Source organism: Brachionichthys hirsutus, chromosome 20 (assembly GCF_040956055.1).
Source record: "Brachionichthys hirsutus isolate HB-005 chromosome 20, CSIRO-AGI_Bhir_v1, whole genome shotgun sequence".
Classification (NCBI taxonomy): Eukaryota; Metazoa; Chordata; class Actinopteri; order Lophiiformes; family Brachionichthyidae; genus Brachionichthys; species Brachionichthys hirsutus.
This window is the reverse complement of record NC_090916.1, coordinates 3,814,542-3,834,593: the sequence shown is the minus strand read 5'-3', so window position 1 is coordinate 3,834,593 and position 20,052 is coordinate 3,814,542. Positions and strand designations below refer to the sequence as shown.

Here is a 20,052-nt window from a genome sequence, read left to right as displayed (position 1 = left end):
ATGATGGCGGCAGCAGGTGTGCTGACAGGATTGGCTAAGCTAAAACGCCAAGACTCTGCCCGTTCTCAACACCGACCCGTAGCGTCAGAGGCTCCGCCCAGGTGATTAATACATTAATATAAAGAACAACCCAAGAGGTGTATTTAAAATGAGCCTTTTCACCAACTCACCACCTGTTAGGAACCCTAAAAATATATTTTTTTATTGTCATTAAATGCTCGTCTCAAAAGCTATGTAGAACAATTTGTTTTCTTTCCGTACTTCTCATTGGAATGGAATGGAATTTCCCTCTGGGTTTAATAAAGTATTCTGATTCTGAATAGAAAGCGTAAACGTCGCACCGACGTCGTGGTGGTACGTGGACGACTCCGCCTCTACTCTGCCTCCGGCTTTTTCCTCCTTCTGGGATTGGTGATCCTCGCCGTAGGGATCGGCATGGCGACACTGGGCTACTGGCCTCACAGTGGAACCTCGCCCTCGGCAGCTGAAGGAGCATCTCCGCCAGCGACCAATCGAGGAGCTAAGCTATCTGCCGCAAGTGAAGGAAAAGGAGCCACGGACGAAGAAATAGCGAAGACCAACGCTAGCCAGGATGTCCCAGGTAATTCACTTAAACTGAACTTGCCTTATGGTTTATGGAATAGCTCTGTCTGTCTTCCTTGTGCTCTGCATTTAGGCGCTCCGACCAAGCAGGCTGGAGGCGCTCTGGTGCGGTTCCTGGAGCAGCATCGTCACTCAGAGAGGATGAAGATGTTCGGGCCCTTCACCATGGGGATTGGGATTTTTATTTTCATCTGTGCCAACGCCATTCTTCATGAAAACAGAGATAGAGAGACAAAGGTATGTTATTTTATTAATTAAGGGTCCCAGCGCAACATTCTATGAGGGTATAAAGAAAATTAATGAAAGGAAAGAAACCAATTCTTAAAAAAAAAAGAGCTCCGAAAGCACAAAACCTTAAAGGAAGTAGAAGCATTCAACGTAATGAGATGGCCTCCTTCCTGTTCTTCATCCAGTTCCTACAAAATAAGAGGCACAGCATTCATATTCATTATCACTGCATGCAAATCCTATTTCTGCCAACCTCCTTCCACACATATCTCTACAGTTCTCCACTGGTCACATTTACTCTGTTCTTATAGCCTCTCCTTCCCTTTCCTGATGTGATTAATTCTCCCCCCCACCCCACCCTGCAGGTAATCCATATGACAGTTGTGTACTCCAACGTATCAAGCATAAACACGAATATAAAACACTGTCAGATAAATAAAAAAAGAAGTACTGCTGCTCCCACTAATGCTAGATTCTTCTTCTGCAACAGATCATCCATATGAGAGACATGTACTCCACAGTCATTGACATCCATCGACTCAGACAGAGAGAGCAAAAACGCCACCATCACAGAAACAGCACCTATTCGAGAGAAGCCGGGGATCTTCATGCCTTCGGCGACGATAATGCGGCGCGCTTGGCGGGAAACTCGCTCGGGTTCTCCTCTAGGGTTGGAAGCGGAGGAGGAGGGTCTACAGAAGAGGAGGAGGTGCTTTTAGGGGACGAGGAGTTTCGTCGACAAAAGGAGCGAGCGAAGTTGGATTGTAGCTTCGCAGGACTGCTTGCACCGCTCTACAAGGACCGCCCTTTCTGTAGCCCAGGGACTGGATTGGGCCGCTCAGATTCGGTGCGCCACCAGTGGCCAGTGGATGGAGATGTGGAGAAGGGTGGGCACCATGCACGCTCTATCGTCTCCTCCTCGATCTCTGCATTTACACTTCCAGTCATAAAACTCAACAACTGTGTTATTGATGAGCCGGAGATGGAGGCCATCACCGAGGAGGATAGGGGAGGGGAGAAGAGAGAGGGGGAGAGGTTTCAGCCTCTCAGCTCCATGGAATCTCTGGTGGTTCCTGTACCGTCCGTTGCCAAGGCCTCCAAACCGCCGGCCTTACACCGGAGTAACTCTGCCTCCTCCCACAGCTCGTCGCGCTCCTCTTCCTCCCTCTCCCCTGCTCCCTCCTCAACCTCAGGCTGCTGGCTCTCCCCAGGAGCCGCAAGGACTGACTTTGGCTCTAACTCCTCCCTGCACATGCTCAGCAGCCATTCCAAATCTCTGGACCTGGAGCGCCGACTGAGCATGCTCAGCGTGCACCAGGAGCAGCGGAAGCACCCCAGCTGGCCCCGCCTCGACCGTAGCAATAGCGGCAGCCGGGGCAGTAAAGGCTACGTGCGCCTGGAGGACAGGGAGGAGCAAGGGGAGCGTCTGTCAGATGTACCGCCGTCCGCTTCAGTGAGGCGTGACTACAGCAAGCGGGAGAAGCTGCTAATGATCTCAAGGTCACATAATAATCTGAGCTTTGAGCACGATGAGTTCAGCAGCAGGACACTGAAGAGGGGCAGCTCTGAAACCCGGTTCTGATGACCCTGAACTGAAGGCCGGAGAGTATCCTGTGTGAAAATTGTTCTACAGACAGTACGAGGGGGAAACCGATACGTTTGAGAGGCGTGCCACAGAGAAACTCTAAAACGCTTTCCAAGACTCAGCTGGTTGGAGGCTAGATAGAAATGGACTATCTTACATAGTCAAAGTCGTCCTTTCATCAAGATCAAGGTCCAGTGGTGCCGTTCTGTAGCTGACCCTAATCTGTGACCTCTGTAGAGGGAGGCTAGTAAAAAGATCCCCTCAAGGATAAATACAAAATAAATAAATCACACTGCATCATCATCATCATCATCACTTTAAGAGGAGGAGGCAATAATAATAGCATTAACAGTCATTAGGTTGTAATGTGCTGCGTAGGGTTTGCCTCGAACACTGAGATTGACAACGATTGATTCTGGACCAAATTAAAACAAAGATTGTTTGAAAAAAAAAAGTGCTTCTAAATTTCAAGTCAAAGATATGTTGGTGTTAGTGTTATATGATTGGTTTTAAAGGTGCTATGTGTGTGTGTGTGTGTCTGTCTGATCCTCACATTGTACATCGTAGTGGAATGCACAATACGCACGGAGATCAAAACAGATTCCGTAAACAACCCGACGCAGTCTAACGTTCCTCAAACACTGATTTCTCCCACATGGAAGGCGCAGCCAGAAAACAGTGTTCAATTAGGAAACAAGATTTATGAATTCAGCTGCGTGTAAAGAGGGAGAGGGAGAGGGGGTGGGGGGGGGGGGGGGGGGTCACACCGAAGATTCTCTAGGCCTCTAATTACATAGAGGCACAATGTGTTTGCAAGCTTCACCACCAAGCAGACGTGTCATTTTGTCCCGGTCCTAAATGTTACACATGTAATTTTACCGTCTTTTGTTCCACATTCAGTTTTCATCTTCAAGAGGACAGACCAGTTCATTGCGTAGGAATGACAGCCATGTTATATTGTGGTTATATTAATGGTGGATGTGTCAATGTTGAGAACTGTCCAAACACATTCAGGACCCGGGGTGCGGAGTTCTGTAGGCTACGTTCACACTGCACCCTGAAGTGACACAAATCAGATTTCTTTTTCATGCCAGTCTGAACGACACAGATCCGAAAAAATATCTGAATTAAGCATTAGGTGTGAACGTAGCAGAATCAGGTCTATAGATGTCCAGCATCTTTCAACCAAAGTAAATGTATTCACACAAAAAAATCAACCCAAGTTGAGTTCCAGGTACTTTTTGGGGGGGATACATTTAATTATAATTATTTTTTTATTTGAGTAATTTATGTTTAACTTGTTTCAGAGGGTAAACCGGCAGTGTCCCCCATATGAACAGACTTCCACTGAAAATCAGACAGAGCCATCAATAAGCAACAGCACAGAAGGAGGCTGCAAAACACATTTACAGTCTATGCTGCTCCACAGTTAGAACAGCGCGTCCTTTCCCCAGAACTATAATAAGTGTTTGTGTCCACAACAGGAAACTGTAAGTGACAGCAAGCATCGATGGCTCGGCTTCATTAGAAAAGATCTCAGGTTTAAACTAGAAATGCGCGTTCAGAGTTTGAATTCTTTTTCATTCACTTCAAAAAGGGAAGCAGGGGCCAACCAGCAAGCAAGACCTCTACCCCATTCTTCTCTCAGCAAAAATCTAAACACGATTACAGCATCCAGTCAGTGATTCGGATCAGCGCCAAGAACTTCTTTCTTGTCCATCATGCCTGATCGCATCATGTTTCATGAAAGTCAGACCAGAATTTCTTCTTTTTCCATAATCATGCCAGCAAACGGACTGAAAATGTGACCTGCATGGTCGAAGTAAGAATGTGATGTTCTGGCTCTGGAGTCAATCCAAGAGGAAATCACAAGTTTCACTTTTATCTTGTGTTTATCCAGGAAGTTGTAATCTCAATGTCCAGCTGAAATAACATTTATTTTTGTTGCCTGCTACAGCACACGAGGTCTGTTCTCCTTGAATAAAATAGAATGAAATGTTGATTTATTTATTTGTGGTACCCCCGTGATTCAGCAGAATATATTTATTGTAGAGGCTACATCATCGGTTCAATACAGCCAATAAATGTTTTGCATGAAGCAGTAACACCTGTGTCTTACGCTGGTGCGCACTCTGAGCTACACAATGAAACAAAATGCAGTTTAGTTCTGTACAAACATTCACCAGGGAATCAGACTCCGGTGCACAGTGTATTGGTAATTAGCTGCTCGGCTGCGCGAGCATGCAGACGGCGCTGCCGATGTCACGTTGTTCCAGTCAGATGCCGTCGTGGTTCTCAACGTCTTGACTCAACACGGAGATCTGTGCTTCTTAATTGCAATACTTTTGCATAGTTCTTTTGCGTCCCATTTCTTTCCGTTTCATCAGAAAATAATTAACTAGACACAGAAACACATGCTGACATTACATTTGACTACAAAAGGGAATGTCTACACACGTTTCCCGTTGGACCTGAGAGCCAAGCTGTTGCTGCCGCAGCCCTCAACACGTCTAATCGCACTTTTTAATTCACTTATTTTTGACAATAAATCAGCCGCTGAAGCCTAACATGTCATATATGAGTTAGATGTCGCTCATTGTCTCCGTCCTGTTTCGTGGGTCGGACACATTCATGCATTTATTACTGCAGTTAAAACATTCTGTACTACAGAAATTTCCCAGAACGCTTCACTAACTGGTTTCCAGCGGTTTATGAGTCAATGTTCAATTTTAGCCTCTCTCAAAATAAATAATTCTCAGTCAGTGAGAGGCAACAGGACCCTTTGGGAACATGCAGACACACACACACACACACACACACACACACACACACACACATGGTCTGCCTGTACATGCCCTCTATCTTTCCCTCTTTCTGTTGTCAACTCCTGCATACAAAATAGGCAAAGGGCTGGATGAGTCATCATAAATTATCATATGCTCTGTGGGAAAAGTGCGAACACACACACACACACGCACACACACCTACACACACACACACACAAACGCAAACATGGACACATGAGAGGACCAAAGATTTTGCTTAGATGAAAGCATACATGCATATTCCTCTCCAAAAGCAGTTACGAGCACACAAAAGCAGAAACACACACACACACACACACACACAATGCATTTCAAAGCACAAGCTGATGCTGTCTCATTGTCCGTTACCGAGGGCACAGATGATAATCCTAACCCTTTCTGAAGGCAGAAACACATTTAGGCAGCAGCGATAGCTGAAGTCACATCCAGTTACCAGTCAGCTGAAACGGCCTCGTCCCGTTGAGGCTTGCCTTCACGCCGTTGAGCCAGTTGAGGATTTTAAAGTGAATATGAAAGCGTAGGCCCAAATCTATTGAAACATCAGTTTTGCTCACAGCGTGTGACTCTGTGTGGTTGTTTTCGTACATATAAGATAAAATATAATGCCCTTGTGTACTCCCTCTGCTGTCCATTCACTCTTGAAAGACTTTCAGAACTCTTCAGACATTTCAGTTGAAAGAAAAAAAAAACTGTCTTGTCTCCTTGAAACATGCATCAGAGTCAAATTTCCAAAGAGCACGAAGGCCCTTTGGATACAAAACCGTCTGTTACTACAGTTTGCTTGCAAAGCGCATCTCCCTTCAAGACAGATTAATCAAAGCAACTGCATTAAATGTTTGAAATGTTTTTACTCCGTCTGTAAATCCAGAGGATCTGTTAGCCTTCACGATATTTAAACGTTCCACCGTCTCAGGGACACTGAGACCAGAGACGGCCATGTCTTCCACCACTCGGCTGTTTGGCCTTGAGCCAGATGTGACAGAAAAGCAGTCTGGGCCTTTTTACTGTCTTGGCTGTGTCACACACATCAGCTCGAGGAGCTACTGGGACTATAGTCTTACAAAATACTGTAAAATGTACCCGACATGCGAACAAAACAAAAGCATGGACTCCATTTACCGAAAAGATCAAGTTAAATCTTAAGGCGTTGTCAGAAGATCACAATCATTGTCTGGGTCAATATTGTCTACATACTTGTGCACGTTCCGTCAAGCATTTATTTATTAATTCAGCCTAGATCAAAGTTGTGGACCGGCCAATCACACGACTAGATTCATGAAATGTCACTGAATTGCTATATACAGGCAGAGTCACCCTCTGGTTATAGTTAGACTAAAATATACTGCGGATGAGGTACATTTCATGGAAATACAGGCAGTCCGTCTTCAGATCAGACTGGATAGATGCTGCCAACTATGGAGCCGAGCTACAGACTGAGCTGGAAAACACACTGCTACCTATATTTATGTCCAGTTTTTCAAGCTTTATGAATGTACCAGTAACGGTGCCATACGTGGGCAGTTGATTGACATGATCACTTACTAAACGGACTAATTACTCTGGCACATCTGGAGGGGAAACTGAATGGCTTGCAGATTATCCATTGAGGATGAATCCCTGGAGGGAGAAAGACATTAGAGCTGCTGCCACGGATAACAGAACCGGCGCGGTTTGTTGAAATTGTGATGGAATTGAATCTTCCAGCAGCATGCTGCTTCCTAGAGTGGTGAACGCTCGACTATTTACGTTTCCTGATCAGATAAATAACAGAAAATGATTCTATCAAGCTGGATTTAATATTCCAAACACTCGCGGGTGCTGCAGGCTGTACAGCACCGATTGAAATCTCAGTTAATTTCAGATTTTCAGGAAGTGTTTCAAATCGCTGCAGCAGAATAGCGGATAATCTTGAGTGCCAAAGATCGTTCCTTTCCCGAACGCAGCTGGAGGCACCCTCCTCCTTCACCGCCTTACCATCGCTATGTCATTTTTTTGACTCCCTCCTCGTCTTCCCTTATCCCTTTTGCTCCAAATCCCGTGTAATTATGCGTAAACGTGAGTCTCCACATCAGTGTGTGTCGCTGAAAGAGCCTGTCGGCGACAGATCCAGTGTGAGAGTGTGTATTCATGGGCTTATCCGTGGGTTTTTACACCTGCCATGAGGCAACAGTGGGGGTGCTAGCCTAGTTGCCATAGCAGCCCAAGATGTGCTCTGGACCCCTGCCTGAGATGTAAGCTCACACAAACACACTGAGCATTTTAAATGCATCATAACAGACAACCACAAAACGAATAAATTAATTAATCAATACGGAAAAATCGAGCCGTGATTTTGGCATTGCAATGACAATGGACAAGGTCAGCACAAGATGTCTGAGGCACTTGGTCTGGATTGATCCATTCACCGTCAGTGGGGAGGAATATATTCCTTCAGTATATTGAATAAGTTCAAACATGAGGCTCGGCTGCTGCCTTCCGCTCAGTCTCTATAGAACCATTCTGAAAGGCTGCAGCCGTAAAGAAGCTGCGCTGCAATGATGATGTAGCATCGGCTGAAGTAAAAGTGCATGAGAGAGCAACACACACACGCACACACGCACACACACACACCACCGCCAGCTGATTCACCAGGAGGAATTGCGTCTGCACCACATTCATTTCTGAATGGATTCTGTCTTTCTTCTTTCACCCGTTGGTTGCTTTTCTAAAATGGCATCTTGGGTTTTTTTTTTTTGTCTGCTTTCCCAAATGCTCAATCGCCTTCATCCTCATCTTCTTCACTTTTATCTCCTGTCTCTACTTCCTGCCACCCTGTTGCTTCACTGTTTGTATATGTTCCTGTATTTCTCCTCCTCCAGTTTCTCTCTCGTGTGTAGCACTGATCCCTCCGTTCTTCCGTGTCTCACTCCTTTGTAGTAACGTCACTGTGGAAGCCTGTTAAATTTTTCCCAGTGAATAAGTTCAAAGTATCTGAGATGACTCTTCTTCCATGGCGATGTGAAGCTGCTAAATATTGCAGGAACTGGAGCACGATGTTCATTTCAGAGCGTCCACAACAAGTCGGGTAATAACCGCATGCAGCACATGCAGGAACGTGGATATTTTCAGCTTCTCTATAGAAACCTGTGCATGGCTTATCATAACGCAACTCTCTGATCGAGCTGTTGACACCAGCAAACAGCTCAACTACACAACAACATGCATGCTGCAAACCGCTCACTGCATTTTAACCTGGGATCCAAGAAAATGACATTGAGGGTTTGCCCGTTAAAGCCAGTTCCAACCACCGGCTGTCGGAGGCTGGTCGACAACAACAAGCACACAGGAGAGATCATAAAAGCGAAGACGGGTCAACAGGAAATTCCTGCAGCCAACAGCGCAGCTCTTTGAACTTTCAGCATCTCACGGTGATAAAATTGCACATTTTGGATTTGCCTTTTATTGTGACCAATTCAAAGGATGGTGTTATTTAATAAGCATCATCACATACGCCGTCAGGCGGATGGATTGTCTGGGCGAATGTGTAGGCTGGAGATGGAATAAAAGCAGACGGGACAAGCAGAGGGACGGAGGGAGAGGCTCGTGGGAAATCAAGACATTGGAGAGGATTGTGGGCAGATGCATCCGAGAGTAAAGAGTGCACAAACGTGTGCAGATTGACAGAGAGGTCAGGCTAGTTGCATGCGTGCATGTGTAAACGTGTGGGCGGGTGTGTTTGTGGGATTCATCAGGCTCTTGAGACTCAGCAAACTAAAAGCTTTGTCACAACACACACATAGTAATGCGTTTGCATTCCCTTACTACACACGTATTTATACACACAAGGTACATTAAGTACGGGGCACTGTGCTGCTCAGTAGACACACACACACACACACACACACACAATGTTTTAGTCATTGCAGGAAGATGCTCGGCCTCATTAATAAACTACAGTGAATGCATGAATGGCCTAAGCTGCGCGTGTGTGTGTGTAGGTCATTGTGTCCTAATGTACAGAATGTGTGGACTAATTCACACAGTATACAACATTGTGTGTGTGCGTGTGTGTTCACAAATGTCGGCAAATGTGACATCCAATTACCGGTAGGTACAATATGTGTAAACATGGCTCATATTTGTGGCTGTGTGTGTGTGTGTGTGTGTGTGTGTGTGTGTGTGTGTGCATTTGCGTGTTAGAAAACGCCCCCTGCTGTGATTCCTGTGTCTGGAGGCATCATCACTTACTTAACCAATCAAGAGGAAGTATTCCACAACTTTCTTAACGGGCCAATTAAATTAGTGCTGCTGAAAGAAACGCCTTGCGGGCACTAATGTCCTCTCTCTCTCTCTCTCTCTCTCTCTCTCTCATCTGTGACTCCCTGGCTGTTACTCTCTACTGTCAATTATCCTCTTCCATCATCCTTTTCTCTTATGTTCCTTTGCTGACCCATCTCTGAAGTCAGAGTTATGAATTATATAGAGAGAGGCCTACACAGGACCTAAAAGCTCCTCTAGAAGTGTGTGTGTGTGAGAGAGAGAGAGAGAGAGAGAGAGAGAGAGATCAGAAATCCCAACGTCTGTACAGTAAAACTGTCCATTCTTAATTCAGTTGAGGATAAACTTACCTAAAAACAACCCTGCTTGGAGCAGTAAAAGGTGAGAGGCTTGCGGAGCTACAGAGGAGAGAACATTCTCCTGGGATATAAAGATGCACAAAAAAAACACAACAACATATAAGCTCTACGCTTATAAAATGCTATTAGCTGTGAAAATGATTAAATAAATCACATTTCCATGACAATAATCACAAATTTATGGTATACAAAAGCTGAAGCTACAACAGCGCATTGTGTTGCAACATCATGAGGAGGCTGGAGCGAGAGGTACGTGCACAGAGCCACTTTTTCCCCTCAATATACTATATATATATTTATTATATATTTTACAAAATAAAAAGTGAAATGAAAACTTTCTCAGAAGAACAGATGGTTGCTTCTCGCCACGGCTGCCTCTTTGGTGGGAAGCAATAATAAAACACAGCGCTAGCAAGCTCCATGATAATAATAGAAAACGCTGATAACTCTTTAAGCGTGCACGAGGCACCCATGTGAAGCAAAACGTGTCTCAGTAATATCGAATGCCTCTCGAATGATGGAGTTTTGTGTATACAGAATTTCTGCAGAGCTGGTATTATTAACCATCATGATGAAATGTGGGTTGAAGAACAAGTTAAGGGAATAAAGATGGGAGACAATAAAAAAAAAGTTATGAAGGAATGGGGCAAAACAAACAGGCAACAGGAGACGAGTATCCGACGCGATCTGTTGCAGCAAGGAGCTGCACCGTTGTAGAAGTCGGGATTAGGGATGCACAATATATTGTTTCCGCTTCAACTTTGCAATTAATGACATTTCAAATAAAGCAAATGGCCTCAAACACATCATGTTACATTATATATTATTACTGCTTGGCACAAAAGAAAAACGTTCTTATTTTCATTGACTTCAAGGGTAATCTTTTATTTCCACCACATTGTGATAAATATAGTATTCTGGTATTTAAATGTAAAATTACAGCAACTGAGTCAAAGGTTACCAAGAAAGGTGATGTCTTTATAAATCTACTACTTATTGTCTGCCTCACATCCACGCCGGCAGGCAAAAGACATTTCCCTGTGGATGAAAGTTTTTGCAAGCTTTTTCTTTTTCCTATTCAGAAATTGAAAATGGAGAGAGACGCATCTGTGTCTAAAGATGATCAATATAAGTTTCACCTTCTGAGGGCATCTGAGGATCAGACACAGCTTCAGCAGTTTTTAATGAAACACGACAGGCAGAACGTTTTCAGACCTTTCTGAAAACTATATTTACAGCAATACAGTACAACCCCCCCCCCCCCCCCCCCCCGTCACGCATCCTGTTCCATGCATCTTGTCCCAATATAGTCCCCTTTTTTCTTTCTTTTTACTTAAACTCTTCCCCACTCTTATCTCTTTCCTAAAAATCCCTTTTCTCTAAGTCTTCTCTCTGAATTAGTATTAAATGAAATTGAGGATTAGAGACGCTGCAATCCTCTTTTTAATCCTTCACTCTCAGGGGGACGCCACGCTTCTTGCAGAATGTGTCCCTTTAATGACGGAGTGACCTTCATCTATTCTCAGAAAAACAAACTGAAGGGAGAAAAAAAAAAAGATGTATTTTGAAAAGAATATTTCAAAAACAGGAGTAAATTTGTCAGTGTGTGTTTGCATGTGTTTAGAGAGAGAGAGAGAGAGAGAGAGAGAGAGAGAGCGATGGCTTAAATTTAAAGTAAATCTGAAGTGCCTTCATCCTCAGCCAGACAACTGTTAGCACTAAAGCTACGCAAAGCTTCTTTTCATAAAAGCGGCTCCAAAAATAGAAAGAAGAAAATAACTTGGAGACCCGCCTGGTCTGTGATGACTTTAAGATACCAAAGGGATGAGAGAGGCAAAACGATTTAGTGCTACAGTCCAGATGCAAGATAATAATTCCACCAAGAAACTGCTGTCTCCTAAAATACTGCGTTTCTGGAACGCATGCAGCTCAAACTTCCAAAGCGTTCCCAGGTCTCCAGCTCGGTGTCCCTGAGAATGTTTCTGCAACAATCCAGATTTATATTTCACTGTGATGGCAACGAAAGGCTGTTTAGAATACATCCCCAGAATCAAACCAACAACCTTCTGACATCCAGATGAGGTCAAACTGTTTTCAAACATTTTGATTTCTCAAGATGGACTGGATGAAGCTTTTCGATCTTCTTGGTAAGAATCTGCAATGACTGCGTGCCAGACGGTCCACTGAAAGCTCACCAAACAGGTCTGCATGGAAATCACGGAGGAATTTGGATATGAGTTACAGTCTATTGCCTGTGTGAGAATAATGACATTAATGTGCCACCGGTTCACCGGTTGATAAATGTCATTTGTGCAGCAATATAAATATGTGCACTGTAAATATCCGTTACAATCCTTTCTACTCTAAGTTCTAATCACAGCTTCAATAATAGGAAATGCATTCGGCTTGGAGCTCGCCTGAGAAGGCAGAGGACTCAGACAGGGGAGGGGAATGAGGGAAACGAGAGAGAGAGAGAGAGAGAGAGAGAGAGAGAGAGAGAGAGAGAGAGAGAGGCTGAGAGAGGCAGCAACTCGTCCCATTTTCCTCCCTTTATCTCTGCTCTTTCATTGCGGCCTCCTCCGCCTGAACACCAAATGCTCCCCACGTCTCCCAGCTCTCCCTCTCCATTATCTGCGTTTAAATGACCCCAGCTTCATCTGGGGGCGAGGTAACCTTTGATTCCATCCTTTTAATCTTTCTGACAATGCTTCTCTTTTTGTCTGCATACTTCTACCTCTTCTCTGAAAGTGCCCGAAAATGCATCCAACTTAAATGTCAACGTAACGAGGAGTCCTTTCATTTTCTCCCTCCCTCTCTGGGACAAATGAATATTCCTGAATATAAAAAAACCCCTCCTCCCCCGCCCATCAGCTCCATTGTGTTTGCTGCCTCTCACAGCGACTCTTCATCATAGAATGCGATGCAACCCGACATGCATGAGAGGAGGAAGCCAACGGAGGGTGAAGGTGAGGGAGGCGGCGTGCAGGGAGGCAGAGTCTTTGCACGCTGGCCTTCCTCAGGCTTTACAGTGTCAGACTCAAAACCTCCTCGTGGTCAGAAATGAATATATTTTCAAAAACATATCTCAGCTTTTTTTGGGGGCTTGTTTGGTTTGGATTAGGGAAATAAACAATGAAGAGATGGGAGTAGCTGCTGTCTGTGTTTAACTGACAAAATGTGTTGATATTGTGGCTTAAAGAATGAAATCTGTGTTATGAAATGTTACCTTCCCTTCTGCTGTCAGGATCTTAGCTTGTGTGGATGTGTGTGTGTGTGTGTGTGTGTGTAGATTCTCAGTCATCCAGGTCATAACTCCCGAGTTGAATAAATGCAGCTGGACTTGTAGGAAAAGCTTGAAGAGGTTTCATCTCTCATCCGAGCGTTAACGCCCCACGGGAAGTACAGAGCTGAAGAAGTCTCTTGGATGAGAGGGGAGACATCTTCAAGGTTTCCTTACAAGTCCAGCTGACTTCATTCAACACAGATATCTGTGCGTGTGTGTGTGTGCTTGCAGCAGCAGCGGCAGCAAAACACGCTACCCTCAGTCTTCTCTCTTTCTATATCCGCTCACTCTCTCTCCTCACTTTTGCATTTCACCTTGTCCTCCTTCTCTCCTCTTTCGTTCAGTAGAAATGGGATATGCTGTACTCTGTAGTCTCCCAGCCACTTTCCTCCCCTCCGGTCTGCTTTCCTGACTTCCAACTCTCACATCATTCCCTCCTCAATGTCTCATTCCCTCAGATCTCTCTTTCTTTCTCTCTCTCGCTCTCACACATTCATCCATCAAGTCTCTCTGCCACTCCTGCTGCCCATTCCCCTCTTACAGTCATATCTTTATTCCTCTCCACCCTTGAAATCAGGATTCTGTGATCACTTTCTAAATAAGTGTGAAGCTTTTTCTTTTTTTTAAACACAAATCATGTCAAGAATTTTTTTTTATGCTAAATATATTACCATTGCTATTCACCTTAACACAGGTGAATGGCGACATTTAATGGCAGCAGCTGTGCTGGAGGCTTTTGGAGTGTCTGGGATTGATCCGTTTCTTTTGTGTTAACGCACATCCATTACAAAGTGAATCCACAATCTAGTCAAGTGTCTGATTGTAGGGAAATGTCACACATCTTTACACGATGCTCAGGGCAAATCACATTAACCAAGCTGTGGTAACTATAGCGATGAGGATCACCGGCAAACCCCCCCCCCCCCCCGATGTAACTTGTTCCAAAAGGCCAAGAGGTTGCTATGACAACTAGCAGGAACACAAGAGGAAGTGAGAGAACCAAAGTTAGAGATGGCTCCCCGCACACACACACACACACACACACACATGGAGCAGATTAACATGAATGTTAATTAGGAGTAATATGTGAACATTTTTGACTCTGCTGTGAACAAACCTGCCCGGTCCCATCATCTTCTTAATCCTGAATTTGATTCCTGTGTTGTCTCTTTATCTCACTTCCACTCTCAATGTTCTTCCGAGCAAAAATGTGCTGCAACATGTGACTTCAATTGTTTTCAGCAAAATCTGCATTTCATCAATCCGCTTCTGTTCAGGAACGAACTTTGCCTGAACAAATGACTGAGTCATTAAAAGACAAAGTAATGACAGAAAAGCCCCTCCATATGTTTAATCACAAGGGGGGTGTAAAGAAGCGGCTGCTCCGACTGGACACGTGATCAAAAAAGCACTCGCTTCAACTGCCCAAGCATGAATCCAAATAAGGAACCGAAGACACGAATGATTTAAAAGTGAGGCAGAGACACAAACCAGGAACAGATACCCGAGCAGAGGCTCCACTAATGAACACAGACACTATTCAAGCGAATAATGGTGAGGCAATTTAGAAAATGGATAGTTGGATGCAGATTAATCGTTTCAGGCCCCCTACCTCCACCCATTCCACAGTGGGCTTTTTAAAATTTGAGGTGAAAATTATCATTCTGAAGCCACGCGAAGGGGTAATTATTTATAGTCTATTCTTGTATTCTTGCTTGAAGGCGAGAGAGCAAGATAAAACAAATAACTAGTAATGCTAAATAGCTCAAAAGCTTCCAAGATAGAGTAAGACCCATCTTCAGATTTAGTTTCAGCAGCTTTTCTATAATCCTGCCATCAAAAACAGAATCTCCTTGGCGGAGGTAGTTAGACAAACCAAACAGGGCAGCCACATGGACACCCAGAGAGTGAATTGAATTGGAATGGGATGGGATGGATGGATGGAGACAGTTGTGGTCCAACGCAAGTGTACCCACATTTTTCAAAAAGTCTTTGACAATATCTGCAGTCCGTATCCGATCCGGACAGACAGACAAACAAACGGCGGCGATCACATAGCCCCCCCCCCGCCTCGGTTGAGGTAAATATAGAGAATTATTGGGTCAAGCTGTAGTGGTTTTTATTAAATATGAAATCACATAACCCTGACAAGAAGTTAGTTCAAGCAGTATTTTAGTTGTTTTACAAATATTCAGGGACAAAATCACACTGAAAAATAAAGCTTCAAAATGTGAACAGCTATCAACGCATCAAAATATTCTAAAGTAAAATGCACCAAATCCCATTTTGTTTCTGCGTCATTGAAACTTAAAGGCTTATGAACACATCACAATCAAAGGGAATGGAGCACTTGAACGCACCGTCAAAGTGGCTCCCGTGCAGAACAGCAGCAGCAGCAGCAGCGACTACAGGGCTCCATCTGTGACGTGTTCAGGCACAGCATCGATATACTTTATTTGTGTTTGGCGCATCCTATCGAGCAGACAGATGGTTCCACGAGGAAGAGACATGAGAGAGTCGAGATGGATTCAACTCTCTGCACAATCAATGAACCGCAGGATCTGTTCCCATCACAGCTTTGAGCACACGGACAAACACCCGCCCACACATCACATCGCACAAACGATGTGTCATAACTATGCCATGCCGTGCCGAAAAGATGAGTGAGGAATTCTGAGTCACGCTGAGCAGCCACACCGTTCAAAATTAAAGAACACAACGGCAGGAGATTAAAATTTAGGGAAAGATGGAAAGTGTTGAGATTCCAGGAGTTGTGGAGCTCTCTCCTAACCGCCCCCCCCCCTGCCTCTCCATCACAGCTTCAAACCCCCCATCCTCCAAGGACATGATGCTGATGCAGCAGCCATCTGCAAATACTGAAAAAGATATTATTAGATCAATTAATTACAGATTACATAATTAATTCATCTCTTGACGGCAAAATAAGTATAACCACAATTTATATTACAGTAATACTGTAATAACACTGATGTGGCTGAGCTAGAATTTAAGTACACAAACGTTCTTCCGTCTCAATGAGGTCAAAGATGCGTTCGCTGCCTCAGCCTGCAGTCCGTAACGTTTGGTTTGGTGGGTGAAAACGTGGTTTAACCAGTAACAGGGCAGCATGTGAAAAGTTTCTAGCTGCATTTTGTAAATAGAAATAGAAAAATAGAAATGGAAATAACAACATATATCGTTTCACATGCAACAGGGAGCGCATCAAGTAGTTGAGAATTCAAGCAGATATTTTTTGGGGAAGGCCGAATTTTGTCACGAGTGTCACCAGATTTCGTTGAAGTGGCAGCGTTGAGGTTAATGCTCTCAGTTCTGTCTCAAAGTGATCAATAATCCCTCCATCAAAGTATCAGGCCATAAACATTCAGGATAATAAACAGACCACAGGCAGACACAGAAGGAGAAAGATAAACATTAGAACTCGATCTGCAATCAGGGGGAGCAGCTGAACAAAATCCACGAGGGGTGTGTGTTTTATGACTGAGCACAAAGATCTGGAGTTTCCCCATCAAAACATTTCTCCCGGTTACAAGCACAAACACACACACACACACACACACACACACACACACACACACACACGAGCACACACACACACACACGAGCACACACACACACACACACACACACACCTTTTGATACATTTGTATGCTTTCAGGACGCCGCATCCTGCAGCAATCCCACCGTGCACTGAAATCTATATTGTATTGTATCCCAGGCTCAACCAGTACAGCTAATCTTCTTAGCAATCACAAGGTTGACCTGTTGGAATGGAACAAAGTTCACATGATCAACGACAACAGAGGAGGTTGTTTCTACCAACGAGGGAGAGACGTGGAGAAGAGAAACTTCAGAGACAGAAAAAGGCAGAACCTTCACCTCCGTATCGTCTCTGTCTCGTCTCCTTGTGGAACTGCACTCTGGATTATTGCTCTAAACTGTGGAATGAACCTGAAGCCTGATTCCTCTCTAAATGCGTGATGTGACTACCGTCGCCGACTCGTCGACGCCGATCTCCACTCAAACCTTGACGCCATCAAGGATAACTGTCAGGACAAGTAAGTATTAATCCACCTTCGTCTGTGAGGATTTATTTGAGACGATTACATTTGACTTTTGCCTCTTTGGTAAATCAGAACCTTCCAGTAAATGTCAAGAGAAATCATTAGTCTGTATTTATTCTACTTTTCTACGTGTGCCACCATCGAAACCTTATGAAAACAACACCCAAAACTTTACAATCATGAAAGTCAATCGCTCAGTAGGTTTCGTTTCGGTGTGAACCCAATGCTCCTCTTCGTCGGTGCTCAGTAAAACATGCACCTCTGCTAGGAGTCAGCTTTAATTCAGCCAAACCTTTTCCATAAAAAAAAAAACACCCACAGTCCCAAAACAATAGTGGAACAGCCGACCACTGAAATTTGGTGCATCAGGACTGTCATTTTTATCCACGACAAAATGCACTTTCATCTATTTTAATTTAATTTATTTGCATTTTCTTAAACTTTATACCAAAGTATCTCCTCCTCCTCCTCCTCCTCCTCCTCCTCCCATGTAGGAGCAGCATGGAGGTCCTGAGCGGCCCCTGGGCTGATCTGGCTCTGCTCATTCGACAGGCCGTCACGCAGACAGACAGCTTTCTTCCTCTCTGGCTGTTCTCCCTGCTGCTGTTCCTGCCCGTCTGTCTGCTGCTGCTGCAACTGGTTGTCTTTTTCAGCTGGAAGCTCCGGCAGGGTACGCATCGTATTAACTTTTCATGCCGTGTTATATTTACTGAGGTGCCGTGCAGCTAAATAGAAGCTGGAGGCGGGTTCCTGTAGTCAGAGCCACACGTACTATAAATATCTACACTCAGAACCACAACGATTAATGTATAAAAATAGAAATACAAAAACAAGGCCCAGATATTCCTGCATTTATCAGTTATTTTTCCAAAGAAACATTTTACACCGTTAAGAAAGACATTTCATCTAAATCTATCCAGCAAAATAAAAAATAAAATAAAATAAATCACAGAACTGCGTGTATTCACAAACACGCAGACAACAAAACAACATCTGGGAGAAATCGCTGATTAATAATGCCTTCTGAAAACTATTCGACAGCTCATGCTGCTGGCAGATAGAAATATATGTGAGGCCCCTGAAGCTACGCTGCGCTCTAAATAATGAAAAGGAAAATGTGGAAAAGTGATATTTTAGGATGAAACTAAATTAGATAGTGAAAAACAGGTTTCTGATGTCATTAGTGCTCTGTTTAGTGTGTGTAAGAGCAGCAGCGAGCATTATTGTATAGTATGTATATGTCCTACATGTAACGTAAGGTATTCAAACACGTGTGTGTGTGTGTGTGTGTGTGTGTTTGGTTACATGGAAGCGCCTTGTACAGACTAAATTGTCTCATACAGTTACATAAAAGGAAATCCAGCCCGAAAGAGCCATTAATGTTGTAAATCTATAAACCTGGTGATTCTGCCGTCGATGAATCCCAAGCTAAAAGCCCAAACAAAGACGCCTGTCAATCAAAAAACGCAATAAATCGGGTTTCTCTGGGCCTCAAACATCAACAACACATTCTCTCATCAACGCGAGTAAACACAAACAGTTCTGTTGTTCTCTGGCAAAAAGAAGTCAGGAAGGGGAATAATAAATGCTTTCCAGTTAGATTTTGTCTCCAGAGAAAAATCCAGAAAATAAACAGAAATATTTTTCAAAACAACCAAATAATGAAGTGACAAGTTTTTCCTATTTAGGGATTTCCCCTCAATTTTTCCATTTCCATGGGAACACTTTCGATTTATGCTCATTCTGGTAATTGGTTTAGTTTCTGGAGCAGATGTACAATACTTTTCAATATTTACAGTTCTTAAAGGGCATCTTTTGATATTTGTATTTTCATCGTATGAATGGACTCAAGTTGAATTTCGGTTCCTTCTGACCTGAGTGGGATTTTCTCACCGGAACTTACTTTAACTTCAACTTGATCACCTCTGAAATACTCCTATGGGGCAGAGGATCCAGATTAATTTATGCTCAAACCAGTTATTGATTGATTTATTCAAACATTAAACCACTCTTTGGTGATCTGTTTTAAAGACTTGCTTCTCCAGCAGGAATGATCTTACACTTCACGCTGCCGTCAAAAAAACAATTGTTATATCGACAAATGTAGATCATCTATATATATCATGTACTGTATTTCTAGTTTTGTTTCCCATTTCTCCACAGCAGAGCGTGACCTGCAACGCAGCAGCGCCACCTACAGACGTACAGGAGGAAGTACACACCTGAGGAGGAGGAGCGTTGGATAACAAGCCAGACACTCCTGAAATGATGAGCTTTCTGACAAAAGCAAATCTATCTCAGGCAAAAAGGACTGATGCATAAAAAGAGAATAAGAAAACAACTTTTCTGACACTCGAGAATCTGGAGGCGTATTATTATTATTCAGATTTCATACTAGACAACCCTACAGGAGAGTAAAGGGAACTTTCTCTTCAGTATTTTATGTGCAGAAACACTTGTAATCAATAGAGCCACTGTGTGGAAGAATAAACAATCATGGCAGCTGATTTCAGAACAACAATACTTTATTTAAACAGTGTTACACAGGGGGAGGAGCCTCGAGACATTTAAGCTGCTACACAGGAAAACCCTACCGCTGATCATTGGTGAGAACGATGAGGCCGCTGTGGTTGGTTTTCCAAAAACATGTTTTGTTGAAAGTGATTTTTATTTTTTTTAATGAGTTAAAATACAAAACTATCCATATGCTGGTATTAATTTAAAATATGAACAGTATTACAAAGCCTGAGATACAACCGTGGAGAACACAGACCATTGAAGTTTGTCTTTTAAAACATACCTTTCATGAGAGAGATAATTGTGCCTTTAT

The 20,052-nt window shown here is 43.6% G+C and overlaps 1 protein-coding gene across 1 annotated transcript; it reads left to right on the top strand.

The window, feature by feature from the left end:
• tmem200a (transmembrane protein 200A) lies at positions 1 to 2,615 on the top strand. Its single transcript, XM_068753997.1, has 4 exons — positions 1 to 101; positions 324 to 601; positions 677 to 840; positions 1,322 to 2,615. The coding sequence occupies exons 1-4, from the start codon at positions 1 to 3 to the stop codon at positions 2,411 to 2,413; spliced, it is 1,635 nt and encodes a 544-aa protein (XP_068610098.1). The 3' UTR covers positions 2,414 to 2,615.
• Positions 2,616 to 20,052: the final 17,437 nt, after the last annotated feature.

Excerpts from the sequence above, each read along its gene's own strand:
- tmem200a (XM_068753997.1), top strand. The coding sequence starts at position 1 with ATGATGGCGGCAGCAGGTGTGCTGACAGGATTGGCTAAGCTAAAACGC. Across the intron at positions 102-323 it reads GCGTCAGAGGCTCCGCCCAG|AAAGCGTAAACGTCGCACCG; the intron begins GTGATTAATACA and ends GATTCTGAATAG. Across the intron at positions 602-676 it reads CGCTAGCCAGGATGTCCCAG|GCGCTCCGACCAAGCAGGCT; the intron begins GTAATTCACTTA and ends CTCTGCATTTAG.